This window comes from Lutra lutra, chromosome 4, assembly GCF_902655055.1.
Source record: "Lutra lutra chromosome 4, mLutLut1.2, whole genome shotgun sequence".
NCBI classification, from domain to species: Eukaryota; Metazoa; Chordata; class Mammalia; order Carnivora; family Mustelidae; genus Lutra; species Lutra lutra.
Window position 1 is genome coordinate 91,459,214 of NC_062281.1, and position 15,875 is coordinate 91,475,088.

Genomic DNA, 15,875 nt, shown 5'->3' on the forward strand with positions numbered 1-15,875 from the left:
ATGTGGGGCTCGAACCCAGGACCTGGGATCATGACCTGAGCCGAAGGCAGCGGCCTAACCCACTGAGCCACCCAGGCGCCCGTAAATCCCTGTTTAAATACTGAAACCTTTCCCTGGTTTATGTGTCTTAAGAATTGTAAAGGCAGTGACCTAATATGTTCCTCATTGCATAATCTAAGCGGCGCAAACAGGAATTTGAGGGAAACCCCTGATTTTTTTTTGAGATGTGGGATTAGGTATTCTAAAACCCAAAGAGCAAAACAAACTTCCACGAAGCGTAGAGAAGTAAAACGGTGCAAAAATAGGAGAAAGTTGTCTTCAGCTGTTCCTTCAGATCTCTTTTGTACGCAGGCGTAGGACTGAAAAGTGAAAACCATCCTCTAACGCCCCAAACAGGTGAAACTATTGGGTAGCCTGAAATGGAACATTTTGATTGGCTAAGAACACATTTACTCTGCGAGCCAGTAAGGAAGTATGAGCCGATGCTTTATCTATGTGGACTCCACCCCCCTATGACGACATTGTTGAAAATTAACCAATAAAAATGCAGGCGTGTGCGAGCCCTCATTTGCATACAGGCTCTATAAGTAGCGCGTAACCAAGCACTTCGGAAATAGTCCGGATCGCTCCTGGCGTGTGGCGTTTCTTCTTGTAAAAATGCCTGACCCAGCAAAGTCGGCTCCTGCTCCCAAGAAAGGCTCTAAGAAAGCTGTTACCAAGGTGCAGAAGAAGGACGGCAAGAAGCGCAAGCGTAGCCGCAAGGAGAGCTATTCCGTTTACGTGTATAAAGTGTTGAAGCAGGTGCACCCGGACACCGGCATCTCCTCCAAGGCCATGGGCATCATGAACTCTTTCGTCAACGACATTTTTGAGCGTATCGCCGGCGAGGCCTCCCGCCTGGCGCATTACAACAAGCGCTCCACCATCACGTCGCGGGAGATCCAGACGGCCGTGCGCCTGCTGCTGCCCGGCGAGCTGGCCAAGCACGCCGTGTCCGAGGGCACCAAGGCGGTCACCAAGTACACCAGCTCGAAGTAAGGGCACGTAAAGGACGCAATAGAACAGCTACTTGACCCAAACGGCTCTTTTCAGAGCCACTTAATTAGTCACAGAAAGTGGCTGTAAACACCGCCTAGAAGATTCTGGCTTCTGGTTAGGCGGGGTGGGCCTGTGAACTCGAGAACATTTGGGTTTGGGGCTAGGTTAGAGCCGTGGTAAAGATTGCCGTGGCTCGGGGCGCCTGGGTGGCACAGTGGGTTAAGCCGCTGCCTTCGGCTCAGGTCATGATCTCAGGGTCCTGGGATCGAGTCCCGCATTGGGCTCTCTGCTCAGCAGGGAGCCTGCTTCCCTCGCTCTCTCTCTCTCTCTCTGCCTGCCTCTCTGTCTGCTTGTGATCTCTCTCTGTCAAATAAATAAATAAAAAAAATCTTAAAAAACAAAACAAAACAAAAAAAAAAAAAAAAAAAAAAAAAAAAAAAAGATTGCCGTGGCTCTTAAAATCTGGAGCCTGCGTGTGGTGGTGTCCCCTAGTGGCACGACTCTTACTGGTAAGGAAAAACTAATTCCCAAAATGGTCTCTACCTTGTTATACGGATTCCGCGATGGAAGCTTAGATACAGGTAAGTGAGCAAGCAGGTTTGCTTAGTTTAAAGTTTTGTTTTTGGTGGGGGGTGCTGTTATACTTTTCTGTCTATAAATGTCAACCCAAAGGTTTCTGTAAGTGAGCTGGAATTTGTTTTTCTTAGCGTACCCGTGGAAGTCCCTCCATTCCCCACTGCCTTAATGTTCTGTTCGTAAACGTCTCTAGGTGTCTGTCAGGAACGATGAGCAATAAAGCAATATGCTTTAGTCTATTGACCTATGTGTAAGTTCCGACTTAGCACTCCTTACCTAACTTCCTCCCTAACCCAATCCTTCAGCCAGGTAAATTCTGCCTTCCCACCCTTTGGAACATTTAGGCCCAGCCTGGAGACAAAGTCATCTCCTGGGGAGGGATGCTAACGGCATTTAGTGGGTAAAGGTCAGGGATAATTACAAAATGCATAGGGCAGCCCCCCGCAGACAAGAGTCCATCACCTCTGTAACCCCAGTCCTTGTGCGGCAGTTGGTAGACCCAGCTCCCAGACTTCCTTTACATCAAGATTTCTCATTTGGTTCAAATCTTCCTTCCACCCCACCACGTAGTCAATGTTCCTGCTCTTGGTGAAAACTGAGCAGAACGCAGATTTACTCTGATTACTTAACACTGCACAGGAAAATTACCTTTTCCAGGGCAAGGAACTTGTTTTTCTGTAACAGTTTCCTGGTTATAAGAACCACCTTGGTGCTTGTTAAATGCATTTCCAGGTGCCTGTCCTGGAACTTCCGGATAAAGCCAGGTTGAAGTGGGGACTGGGGAGTTAGGTGGTTTTTAGTGTTCTCTGGTGTATTTTTTTAAAAAGTTTCGGGTGCATGGTATGCAAAGGACACAACTAACCTATGGGATGAATTTCTAAAGACCCCTTAGATCAAAACTTGCATAATTCAAGACTAATCCCGACAGAGGCTGGTGAATGCTTTACCAAACCACAGGTACCCTTAAGGTGAAAGGAAAAATCTTCGTTTCCAGTTCATTTGGCAAGCTTTGAAATTAAGCCATTCTTCATCAATATTAAGGAATTTGCTTGACAAGTTTGTGCTTAAAACAAATTTTAAACATTTTATTTTGTCAGAGCACGAGCAGGCAGAGTGGCAGGCAGAGGCAGAGAAGCAGGCTCCCCACTAAGCAAGGAGCCCGATTGGGGGTTCGATAGCAGGACCCCAGGACCACGACCTGAGCTGAAGGCAGCCGCCCAACGGACAGCCACCCAGGCGTCCCATGAATTTTATTTATAATGTAAGAGTTCAAATTTACATCCACTTAAAGTTACATAAAATGGGCTGTATATGATTTCTTTCCCTGGAAAATGAAGATTTTTCGGAGTCCTTTTCCCTGGCGAGAGGAATGACTCCCTGAGAATTTTAATTTCCTAGTGAAAGAAAAGAAATCGTTATGTGGCACATTTTCGAGTTGGAAAAGTTAATAAGTGAAAAGGCCAGGGTGTCTGTTGTACTCCGTCAAGTTATCAGCCTCTCGGAGACCCCATCTGGTGCCCTCCCCTTGGGTCTTGCAGGCTCTGCTCGCGGAGTGAGCCATGTTTCTCATGGTCTTTGGAAGTTGTTAAAGCATTGTCAGCTGGCTCACCTAATCAAAAGCGGTCATTAATTACTCATGACCAAAGGAGTAAGCCTCAGCCCCTTACCTTGAAACTAAAGGTCTTCTGCCATCTGGCCAAAACTTTCCCCTTCAGTTGCCTGTTTTCCTCCGATCTCTAGCAGAGCCAAAATGCAGTACCCAGTGTCCTGTACTGCCTCTTCTCTTTCTTTGTGCCTTTGTTAGGTGGTCCTTCTAAACTGTACTACTTTCTGTTGCTCTCACACTACTCATTGTCTATCCGCTGGTACCGTTACTCACATCTTGGTCCTTGAAGCCTTCCCATTCCATTCTAGGTCACAGGAAGTCTTTCTCCTTTTAACTCTTAAGGCTTTCTTTGTTCCTTGCACAATGAATTTTCAATTAACTATAGCCTTGTGAACTAGGTAGCCTTTTTACTTAAATTTTTCCCCTTGTTTTTACACGTTCTTGTTTGTCTTCTGATAGAAGACCGGGTTTACTTTTTTAAGATTTTATTTATTCGTTTGTTAGCACGCACAAGCAAAGGGAACGGCAGGCAGAGGGAGAAGCAGACTCCCCGCTGAGCAAGGAGCCTGATGCGGAACTCAAACCTAGGATCCTGGGATCACAACCTGAGCCAAAGGCAGCTGCTTAAAGGACTGAGCCACTCAGACGTCCCCAGGGTTTACTTTCTTTAAAAAATTACTCCTTGGGAATTTTCAGAAAGGCTGTTCTAGTGTCCACTATAAAATAGCATCTTGGAGCACCTGGGTGGCTCAGTTGGTGCAGCAACTGGCTTTTGACTTCAGCTCAGGTCATTATCTCAGGGTCATGAGATCAAGCCCTGAGTTGGGCTCCCCACTCAGCTGCTGAGTCTGCTTGAGATTTTCTCATTCTCTTCCCTCTTCCTCTGCCCCTCTCGTGCTCTCTCTCAAATAAATAAAATCTTAAAAAACAAAACAAAAAACATCACAGGGAAAGTTTGTTGACTGATTGCCCAGACCAGAGGATGCTAGAAAATTGGTCTGAAGGTGGTACATTCATGTACTCCAATAGGCTTTTTTTTCTCCACTTTTTCCTAAATTTTCTTGCTCCTTTAACCTGAAACACTCATAATAATTACTGACTCAGTTAAAACAACTTTCGGAGATTAAAAACTCCTAAGAGGAGCAGAAAGTACTGCACTTGATTGCTTTCCTTTATTCACTGTATCTATGTGACCAAAACAATGGGATTCTACTGGAGCTTTTCCAGCCTAGTTTAGATGCTGCTTTTCCAGTGCTGCAAACATCCATGAGGAGGGAGATGCATTCCAAAAGATGAAAAAAGCCTGTGGTATGAAGATAAGGAGCTTTAAATATCAGATCCAGTGAGCATTGCAAATGGGCTTGGTCTGGGTTAGGTCAAGTGTCATTAAGACTGGTTAATCATTATTTCAACTACTGGGGAATGGATTGTGGTATCTGTATAAACTTACAAACATGACCGTTTAACTTTGTCATAATTTGTAGACAAATGCCTCCATTTTAAAACTGGGTCCAGGGAGCCTGGGTGGCTCAGTGGGTTAAGCCGCTGCCTTCCGCTCAGGTCATGATCTCAGGGTCCTGGGATCGAGTTCCGCATCGGGCTCTCTGCTCAGTAGGGAGCCTGCTTCCCTCTCTCTCTCTCTCTCTCTCTCTCTGCCTGCCTCTCTGTCTACTTGTGATCTCTCTCTGTCAAATAAATAAATAAAAATCTTTAAAAAAAAAAAAACTGGGTCCATTTTCTCCAAGTGATCTAAGAGTCAAAATACTTAAATTCGGGGGACTATAATTCAAGCACAGGACAACAGATGGGAAATGAGTTATATGATCTCTTTGAGGGGCATAAAGTAGGAGTTATGAAAGAATATCAATCTTAAGGAACAAGATTGACTGTTTTGGAGAATTACTAGATAGTGATTTTTTTTCTACATTTCCTAACTTTAGCTGAGCCATCATGATTTGGCAAAAATAGAAAACTTGATTTAAAAAAAAAAATTCTAGGGGCGCCTGGGTGGCTCAGTGGGTTAAGCCGCTGCCTTCGGCTCGGGTCATGATCCCAGGTCCTGGGTTCGAGCCCCACATCGGGCTTTCTGCTCAGCGGGGAGCTTGCTTCCTCCTCTCTCTCTGCCTGCCTCTCTGCCTACTTGTGATTTCTCTCTGTCAAATAAATAAATAAAATCTTAAAAAAAAAAATAAAAAAATAAAAAAAATTCTAGATCCCATATTGCAAACATGAACAGACTTTTGAAATATAAAAGCAGGGTGTGTTTTCATGTGTAATCAAAGAAATATATCAAACATATATTAGCAAAGCAATGAGATGGATAAAAAGATGTAACTCTCATAAAGGGATTACGCCAGAATAAAAATAATTACAACTCAAGGCAAAATGTGTTATTTCCAGAAGATGGGTAAGAAGGAAATATTATGAGTTAAGGAGAATGATAGGTTGCCTCTGGCTGAAGGGTTCAAGAACATTCCATGAGGAGAACTTACATGTGCCAGGTCCTATATGAGTGATGGGATATAGAGGTATCCTCCTTCCCAAGTCCATGAGGTTTCTCTGGAATATTGTTTGTAACCAATATATCAAGTGTCCTTTGGAAATTTTTTAAGTTTTAGTTTTATCCAATTTTCTGTAACCTCTTTCAATTTTTTAATCATCTGATTTTGGTAGATGAAAATCTCCATCATTCTATACTCTGTGACTAGAGGTCATAATTCTGCACCCCTCTTCCCCAAACCCTGCTGAGGTTGCAACAGCTATGGTCCATAACCCAGTTGAGAAGCTTCACAGTGTAAGTTGTTGGATATTTATACCAACCTACACTGATTGAGAAGCCATAAGAGGGTAAAAGAAAACTTTTGTTGCCTCTGCTACTCTCAATACTTCCAGCTACCAAATGCACGGGTTCTCCACACCAACCAATTCTGACCTTACCTCCCTGGATTTGGCACAGATACCACAGATTAAGGGCTCAGCCCCATAAGACCACCCCCCACTTCAGACACTACTCACAGTAGGGGGTCTCCGGGTTACCCAGGCTTTTGTCAGTCTTGGCCACAAATCAGCGGTTCCCATTGTCCCCTCTTCAGGTTTGATCATTTGTTACAATGGCTCATATAATCCTGGGGGACATGTTTACCAGTTTATTATAAAAGATATAGGAAAGGATACAGATGATGATGATCCAGATGAAGATGTACACAGGGCAAGGGTCAGAAGGGTCCCAAGTGCGGGAGCTTCTGTCCCTGTGGAGCTGTGGTGTCCACCCTCCTGAGATGTATGTGTGCACCAACCTGGAAGCTTTCTGAGCCCCATAGTTTGGGGATTTTTATGGAGGCTTTATCAAGTAGACATGATGGATTATTGGCTCAATCTCCATCCCTTCTCCTCCCTGGAGGATGGCAGGGGTGGGGCTAAAATCTTCTAATTATAGCTTGGCCTTTCTGATGACCAGCTTCCATCCTGAAGCTTCCTAGGAGCCCACAAAATCCAACTCTTTAGAACAAAAGACCCTTCCCATTACCAAGGAAATTCCAAGAGATTGAGGAGCTCTGTGTCAGAAACCAGGGGCAGAGACCAGATATATATTTCTTATTATGTCACAGTCTACCCTGGTCTCTAGCCAGGGGCCCGTTACAGCAAACTGATTATAATAAAGTCAAAAGATACTGGCTGAGGGCCCCTGGGTGGCTCAGGTGGTTGAACGACCAACTCTTGCTCTGAACTCAGGTCTTCATCTTGGGGTCACGTGTTCAGGCCCCACTGCGTTGGGCTCCATGCTGGTCATGGAAGGTGAGTCCCAATCTTCCCACCTAAGAGCCATATGACCTTGGGAAAGTGTCTTTACTCCTCTGACTCTCAATTTCTTCCTCTGTAAAATGAGCAAAATAATGGAACCTACCTTATAGGTTTGTTATGGAGATTAAGTAAGATAATGTGTTGTGTGCACTTCATAGAGTACTTGGAACACAGTAAATATTTGATCAGTGTTTCCTTATGATTGTAGTTAGGCACTTCCTGCAGGTACCATTGTATCTCTGGAGCACTCTTCCTGTCCCAACAAGTATGGCTTTAAGAGATTTCTAGTGATTTGAGAGTCACCTTCCTACACACTGGAGCAATAAGACTTTCATTTTCTAAAACATCAACCAAGAAGGCAATTTTCACAATTTACTGGTCAGGCCTTTGATTCTGTAGAAACTTCAAGTATCTGCCATGTGTCCTGAAGGAAAAAAAATGAATTAGGATACAAAAGACCTTATTTAGTGTCTGTTAGCAGTGCTCTATAAAGACCTATATTATCTGGCAAATACCTTTTTTTTTTTTTTAAGTCAGATGATGTTTGCAATACTTCCCATCGATTGTTCTCTGGAAAAATAAAATACTTTCCTTAAATACTTCTTTCCTATTTCTGATTTCTGAGTTGAAAGCTCTGGATTTTAAGGACTTAACACAGGAGCAAGGCAAGTGAATAAAAATGATTTAGGGCACACTATTAGGTACCACAGAGAAGGACACACCTTATAACCAAAAGGAGACCAAATAGGCAAATATTTGGGAAATGTTAATATCAGGAATTTTATTTTATTTTTTTTTAAAGATTTTATTTATTTGACAGAAATCACAAGTAGGCAGAGAGGCAGGCAGAGAGAGGAGGAAGCAGGCTCCCCGCTGAGCAGAGAGCCCGATGCGGGGCTCGATGCAGGGCTCGATCCCAGGACCCTGAGATCATGACCTGAGCTGAAGGCAGAGGCTTTAACCCACTGAGCCACCCAGGCGCCCTAAAATCAGGAATTTTAAAATGGGCTTGGTGGAGTCAGGTTGATGACTTATGACCTCAGCTTTGTTTTTGTAGGCAATGATGTTTGAGCCTTGTCTAAGTTTTAGTTTCTACTTGGTAGATTCTAATTTTCAAATGCATTGAAGGAAAATTCTTTTGGCCAAGAAGGAGTATGAAATACAGCTCAGCTACACCACAGATACAACTCTGGGCAAAAGTTGTTCAGTGTTCTTAATATAATTCCCAATCCTAGGGTTGGGCCTTGCACTACTTGAATTTCTTTCTGGAGATGTGTTTCATCTAGTTTGGCATGTCTAGGCTCAAGACCCACGATATAAGATGTAGAATAAGGAGAAAGAGAAAGACACACTGGTTAACCTAGATATAATAGGGTTACTTCCAACAAGTGAATATACTCTTGTTTCCTTAGGCTTCTACACTCCTCTGCCTGCTACTCTATGAAAAATGAGGAAAAGTTATTTCGCTTATTGAAGTGTCTCTGTAGGGGACTTTTCCCCTGGTATCTTTTTAAGTGTTTGAATTGTTGAATTGTTCATAGTTTTTTGTTTGTTTTTTGTTTTTCACATTACTGTTAAGGGACTGGGCAACAGAAATTATTCTTAAGTGAAAATTTTTTTTCAGAAATAGCAATTATGTGTAGAGAACACCATTTTAGGATTAGCAGGAGAGTTAAGTAAGGTAAAACTTGAATTTCAATCCTTGGCCTACAGAAAAAAACCTAAGAAACTTTTCATAGTCTAAGGGAGGTGTATTTCATGGCATTAAGATTGTGGGATGTGTTTAGATGGGAAAGGGGCACAACAGATCAATCTTTCTGGATTAGTATATGCAAATCATTTCTAATGGGGAAAAGTGGAGTCTCAGGCATTGGCAGATCAAGTTGACTAAAACTTGTTGAGGATATAGAGGATCTGAAGAACATGGTTAACAAGATGAGTCATAACTATACTTACCCCCACACCATCTTGTATCCAAAGTAGAAAACATACATTTTGAATTCACATAAATACTGATAACAACTGACCATGTGAAAGATGACAAATGGAAGATCAACAAGTGTTGAAAAACTTGAAAGTATATGAGACACATTCACTAATCCTAATGCAAGGACATAACTTAAAATATTCTTCTTGATCTATACTGTTAGGAAAAAGCACAAGGACTAAAGAGGACATAAAAATAAAAATTATATACTTTTTGTATACAATAATAAAGATAGCACTTATATGTAGAGATCAGAGGAAAATTCATAGCTTTAAAATGCATTTACGAGATAATGAGAACTATTAAAATTAATGAAGTAAACTTTTGACATAACACCAAAACAGGAGGGAAGTAGATGCATAAATTAGGGCTGAAGCAGAAATGAATAGATCTTACTTCCTCACTCCCCCAAAATAGAATCAATTAAGCCAAAATCTGGTTCATTGAGAGAAAGTTAAAGGGTTAATCCTTTGGTAATTTAATAGTGAAAGAGAAAAAGTACACTACTATACCAGCAACATCAAATACAGAAGATATTTTAAATGGTATGTGTATTTTAATACATGGATTTGCAAATGTAGACAAAATATTTAGTTTTTAATATAAGTGATCAAAGTTGCCTTAAGAAAGGTAGAATGAGGGGCGCCTGGATGGCTCAGTGGGTTAAAGCCTCTGCCTTCAGCTCAGGTCATGATCCCAGGGTCCTGGGATGGAGCCCGGCATCTGGCTCTCTGCTCAGCGGGGAGGCTGCTTCCTCCTCTCTCTGCCTGCCTCTCTGCCTACTTGTGATCTCTGTCTGTCAAATAAATAAATAAAATCTTAAAAAAAAAAAAAGGTAGAATGACTGAATAAAAATAGCTGAAGGAGAAACTGAAAAAATAGGCAAAGACCTATCCTTAGGTCTACCAGGTCCAGAGAGTTTCACCAGACATTGAGGGAAGAGACAATATTTACATAAATGGATCAAGATAATGGAAAAAAGATTAAAATCCACATGCAATTATTATGAGGCAAAGAAAGCAACAGATACTATTAAGTTTAAGTGAACTAAGTGTGCCTGGGTGGTGTGGTTGGTTAAGCATTCAACTCTTGGTTTCTGTTCAAGTCATAATCTCAGGGTTGTGAGATCCAGCCCAGCATCGGGCTCTATGCTCCACACACAGTCTGCTTAAGACTCTCTCTCCCTCTGCTCCTCCCTCCCACTCTGTCTCTAAAATAAATAAATAAGTCTTAAAAAAAAAAAAAAGATTAAGTGAAATAAGCCTTGCAGAGCAATTAAGGAGTGTTTGGTAAGGAAAATGAATCCATAGAAGTTAGATATTATGGGCCACAATATAGATTTCAAAGTGGAATGAAGAGTAATTGGGATAAGAAACCGGGAGCTGTTAGGTGCACGGTTAGGATTTGAATTCTAGTGTGTTGGACCCAAAGCCTGTGAAATGTCAAGATGTGACCGAATTCAAGTTAGGAAATTACTATTTTCTAAAATACATATGGTACTTACAAACCTGTTGCAAATGTCTAGTTCTTCTCTTTCAGGCCTTTTTCTGCCCTTTCAGAAGAAATGGTCTTCAAAGTCACAGCCAGACTCCAGAGCTGATTCCCCGGAGATCATGCTGAGCAGAGATCATGGCCTCCTCAAAATTATCTCCTGACGGAGAACCACATTTGGAGAATTTATTTTTTCAGAATGTGTAAATCAATTATTTTGAGTCTTTCTTAGAGATATTCTGTCTCCATTAACTCGCTCATCATGTTTGGGAAACTTCCCCTTTAACACATGGTCCCTCTTCACAATTTATTCTTTTTTTTCTTTTTAAAGATTTTAATTATTTATTTGTCAGAGAGAGAGAGAGCACGTGCGTACAAGCACAGGCAGGCAGAGGTGGAGGAAGAAGCAGGCTTCTAGCTGAGCAAGGAGCCCAATGTGGGACTTGATCCCAGGACTCTGGGATCATAACCTAAGCCGAAGTCAGATGCTTAACCGACTGAGCTACTCAGGCGTCCCTTCACAACTTATTCTTAAGTGGAGGAGGTAAGGAGTAACATGTACTTTATGTGGTATGGAGATGAAATGGGGAAGGCAGAAAGATGAGCTTCTCACCCTCTAGGGATTTGGACCCTACAATTAGAAGCAAACCTAGAAATAAGGAATAAAGTAAGGACAGCAAACAATTTTACTGGCTCCCATTTGACTGCCAGTGTGCATTCCAAGGAAGTCTATACCTAAAAGACCTTCTGGAGGTCCAGATTTTCAACTGACTAGAATTTTTTTTTTTTACATCCTGCTTCCCATTGCCAAGCTTAATAGACAGTTCTCTTAGGGTCTTTCAGTTTTTAAATTCTCCTGACAATGAGATTGGTAATAATCACTTCTTAAGATTTTAACAATACTGTTTATAATAACTTACAAAAATGAAAAGCCTTGGAACAAATCTAATGGAAAGATGAACAAAACTTCTAGGGAGAAAATCATAACATTTTTGAGAGAGATTAGCAAGGATATAAATAAATGGAGAGTTATACCATGTTCATGAATTGGAAAGTCAGGTATGTATACATATGTATGTATATGTATGTATACAATGATGTCCGTATCTCTCCTTCACTATCACTCCCCAAATCTACATAGTTAATGCAATCCCACTCCAAATCCAGTACTCTTCAGGAGAATTTGACATAGTTTATCACTGATTTTTTTTTGAGGCCTTTCTTCTTTTCTGTTTTTCTATTTCACTAGCTATTCCTTGTCAACATCCTCTGTTGCCAATGCTTTTATACAACCTTTAAAATTTGGTGCATCCCAGGGTTCAGCCTTAGGCCCTTTTCTGTTCTCTATCTGTGCTTTCTGCTTACATTGTCTCTTCTAATCCCATGGCTCTAAATGCCATATATATATATGATGATTCTCAAATTTTTATCTCTACTTCAAAATTGTTCTCTGAACTCCACTGCTTCTTCAACAGTTAAATAGGAATCTTGACATGTCCAATACAAAATTTTTGCTTCTTGCTACTCCTCTCTCCTGTTACACCAACTTGCTCTTTCACAGTTCCTGGTCCCAGTCAGTGGAATCAGTTTATTGCTCAGGCCCAAATCTAGAAGTTGTTTCTGGGTTCCTCTTTTTCCCACATTCACTACATCTAATCAAATCAGCACGTTTTCTGGGCACTTCTCAACACCTCCACTGCTCCCTCTGAGTCCAAACTACCATTGTCTGTCACCTGGATTCCTAACTGGTTTCCATGCTTCCACTGTTGTCCAACCCTTGCTGCCCATGGGCTCTGTCTCCAACTGGCCTGGTGGCAGTGAGGACTGCTGGTCCCCTTCCAGCCAACTGCCAGCTATGCCTCCATTCCATCTGGTTTTCAGGAGGTCTGGCTATCTTTGGCTTCTGGGGTGGAGGTGGGGGTGATTCCTAAATCCAGAGGCTCTAGGGTTTCTCCCAACTGTGCGGTAGCCAGGAAAGACCTAGAATGGACCCAACTCTTCCCACTTTACCCCAAACCAGTCCATATGCCCTGAGGTTTCCTTCTCAGGCTAGTAACACAAATGGGCCTGAACTCCTTTAGAAGCTGGAATGAGTTTAGGGCTTTCCCTGTGGAGCCTGGAAGATGAAAAACTGAACCACCCTTCTCATAACCAATTGCCTATTCTGCTCTGATTGTCTCCTCTGGGATGTTGTGCTTAGTTCTGCAAGCCCTGGGGATTACAGAATGTGCCCCAGCGCCATGATATGTCCAGCAGGTTTTTGGGTATTGTCCCTGAGCAGTCTCAAAGCTATGAAAGAACATCCTCCCTCTCTCCCTCCCTCCCTCCCTCCCTCAACACCTACCACCCTCCTCCCTGCCACCTGCACCAATCCCTCCGGGGCCTTGTACTCAGTCCTGGAAGGTCTGATCACCCGGGATAGGACCGGCTTTGGGAGAAGCCATGTGATGTCCGAAGGCATTTCAGAGCGGCCCCTGAAGGGCCTACGGTCTCCCTGCCCACTGCCCAGCTGGTTCTGCAGGCCCGGGGTCCCTTCCTGGCTCTGATGGTGGTGGAACCGGTAGGAAAGTCATCTGTGTTTGAATGAACTGCCGTCATTCACTCCTAACCTGCTCCTTCCCCGCGGCCGTCTCCTCCAGCCACCGTTCCACTGGGTCTCCCGGCAGGTCAGCGCCCGTCCCCTTCCATGGTCTTCCAGTCGTAGTCCTCCTCTCCGTGGGGTGGCGCCACCGCCGGGTCTGCGAGCAGGAGGGTCGGCCCGAGGCCGGCCTAGAGAGGGGTTTTTCGGCTCCGCACTTCCGGGAGGCCGCCCGCCAACCCGCACTTTTTGGTTTCCCGCTGTACTTCCTGCGGCTGGAGACCAGACGCAGTGGGGAATCGAACTGTCACATTTGCCAACCCCGAACTGGTAACTACTTCGGAGTTTGGGGGACCGCCCACGAATTGGGTGCTCTTCTGGGTGCCGGGACTAATGGGACACTCACGACTCCTTGCTCTCCTCTCCCCGTCGGCCGCTGCGGCCGCCGACACTTGCCAAAGGCCGTTTCTCGCCGCTGCAGGCTCTGGGAAAGATCTCTCACCAGGTTTGGGGGAAGGTTGCGAAGAGCGAGAGGCGAGCTAAGGTGGCAGTGTGCACGGGTGGCCACAGGGTGGAGCCAGCGGCCCGCTGCGAGACTCTTTCGGAGCACAAGTTCTCCGGGCGGTGCCACAAACCGCCTAGGTCTTTTGATCCAGGAACTGGTTGTAGCCATTAATTAAGCGTGGAGCTTAAAAGAGTGTATTCGTGACCGTGAAAAGCTGAATGCAGTAGAATCTACTAACCGTGCCAGTTAGGAACAGAGAAATGGTTGATGAGCATATTTGCAGCCAAGTAAAAATGTGACCACGGATTTACAGTATCCAGTACTTTTTTAAAGATTTTATTTATTTGACAGAGAGAGATCACAAGCAGGCAGAGAGAGAGAGGAGGAAGCAGGCTCCCCGCTGAGCAGAGAGCCCGATGCGGGGCTCGATCCCAGGACCCTGAGATCATGACCCGAGCCGAAGGCAGCTGCTTAACCCACTGAGCCCCCCCCCCTTTTTTTAATTAACGAAAAATTATTCTAAATTGCTCAAGAAAGTTAAGAACACCAACTTACTTTCTGTACATTCCTTTTACTTGGAGGTGTAATGTTGATCTGTTAGAGGTAAAAAGTTTCATCTCTCTTTTTGAAATCAGGCAGAATACGCAACTGAGAAGCACTGAATCATGGGTGAACGCATTGTCAACTCCTTCCTTCCCTTAGAATACTGAAAATGCAGGGAGACTGCTCTTGGAAACCAGTTAATTCCTAAAATGCTTTTAATAGATCTTAAATACTCCATGTTAGCATTTATGCTTTTACAGTATTTCCAGCTTCTTGCCTATGCTTTCTTTAGGATTTTACATCCTCTTCGTGGTTGAATGGAGCTAGATAACTAGGTCTGACTAGTAAGGTGGAAGTGTTGTGTGTCCCTTCTGGGCTGGAGAATTTAATTCCTAGTTTGGGATGCTCCATGCTCTCCCTCAGCTCTGACACAACTGCTGGCAGTGTTCCCCAAAGTGCCACCTTAACAGCCTTCTCATTTGCCTCTGGTGTAACATGAATGAATGATAAACCTCTCTTGGTTTAAGGGGCTGAGATTAAGGAGTTAACAAACCCTGGCCTCTTCTTACACAGCCTAATTCAGAGATGAATGGGTCAGGTGTAGAGCTGTGCATAAGTTTGTTGCCTAGATAAGATGCGGTTATTAGTATTTCTTAACACTCTTTGCATTGTTCTCAGGACTCTCCCTCAAGAGCCAGGCTGTTTTTGTTGTTGTGGGTTGGTTTTTGTTTTTGTTTTTAATAATAATAAGACAGAAGGTCTTTAAACAAAAATTGTCATAAATTCTGCTTTACCTGTCTTTACAGTATACCAGGATTCAGAACATCTCAGCATGGGCCAGAATATTTATTTCTAATTCCTAGCGTTGCCCTTAATGCCCATAAACATGAGACACAAAAACTTACCTGTTTTGTCTCTGGTACACAGAAATTTTTTTATCCTCGGGACAATAAATCATGATTAGTATGAGTAAGAGGTAGGCCTTTTGCAGCCTGGGTGAAGGGTGAGTGGGAAAGAGTAGGTAGAAAAGCAGAACTGGCTTCAAACATTTACAGTGAGTGTGTTCTGAGGCACACAGTATAGTGTTCTCTTTTAAAAATATGGACGTCTTTAGAAGTGTTATTGGGACAAATGGGTTTTATAAGACTCCAAAGACTTTATAAAATTTGCAATGGCATACAAAGCACTCAGACTGAACCCTGGGAGATGTTAGATAGAGTTTGAGGTGCAAGATGTTTATTAAGGATGAATCCCTATAAAAGGAAGAATGAAGAGGTGAGAGTGGGCAGTGGAAGAAATCAAGAGTGCAACAAAAGCTTGCTAGAGCCTTGACCATACCGCTGAGGAGCTCTGGAGCAAATACTGCTCGCAAGCATGGCCTGCTTTGGGCGTAAATGTCCTGTTCCGTTCAGGCAAGACATGCTGGATACTCTGGGAAAGATAGGACTTTGGGAGAGCTGTGGGGGGTCTCAGCAGACAACAGTTTGCCTTCTGCTGGGTTTTGCAATTCTTTCCCTTCTCTCCCTTTGGGCCACTCGCTCCCCACTTGGATCCAGTCATTTCTGTGTGTGTGTTTCCAGTACAGGATGGAATGAAAATAGTGAGCTCTTAGATAGGTAGGGACAAGTGTCAGGGACAGGGAACCCAACCACTGTAGGGAAACTGGAGGGCTGGGCACCCACCTGGACAAAATATGAGGTGGTACCAGGCATTGACCCGACCGAGAACCAAGGCTGGGAGAACCAGCAGG

General features: G+C 43.5%; 1 protein-coding gene and 1 long non-coding RNA gene across 6 annotated transcripts in view; one reads left to right on the forward strand and one right to left on the reverse strand.

Annotated features, from left to right (window-relative positions):
• The first annotated feature begins 120 nt into the window (after nt 1-120).
• The window catches only part of LOC125099197 (histone H2B type 2-F), a 40,571-nt gene continuing 24,816 nt past the window's right edge, over nt 121-15,875 (forward strand). Inside the window, exons 1-2 of one of the 3 annotated variants that reach the window (XM_047728604.1) lie at nt 121-1,034; nt 10,548-13,114. In XM_047728604.1, the coding sequence (XP_047584560.1) occupies nt 658-1,034; nt 10,548-10,608 (438 nt within the window). In that variant the 5' untranslated portion in view covers nt 121-657 and the 3' untranslated portion in view covers nt 10,609-13,114. Of the gene's footprint in view, nt 1,035-10,547; nt 13,115-14,329; nt 15,401-15,875 lie in introns of those variants that run through there. The other 2 variants (XM_047728605.1, XR_007127049.1) reach the window with 2 other exon arrangements.
• Nucleotides 5,454-13,205, reverse strand: LOC125099201 (uncharacterized). Of its 3 annotated transcripts, XR_007127051.1 has the most exons (4): nt 13,109-13,205; nt 10,517-10,659; nt 6,395-7,445; nt 5,454-5,594 (listed from the first exon to the last, which is right to left on the reverse strand). It is a non-coding gene; the product is annotated as an uncharacterized LOC125099201 (long non-coding RNA). The 3 variants fall into 3 exon arrangements; XR_007127050.1 differs by lacking the exon at nt 5,454-5,594 and having other exon boundaries at nt 6,113-7,445; XR_007127052.1 differs by lacking the exon at nt 5,454-5,594 and having other exon boundaries at nt 6,113-7,445; nt 10,513-10,659.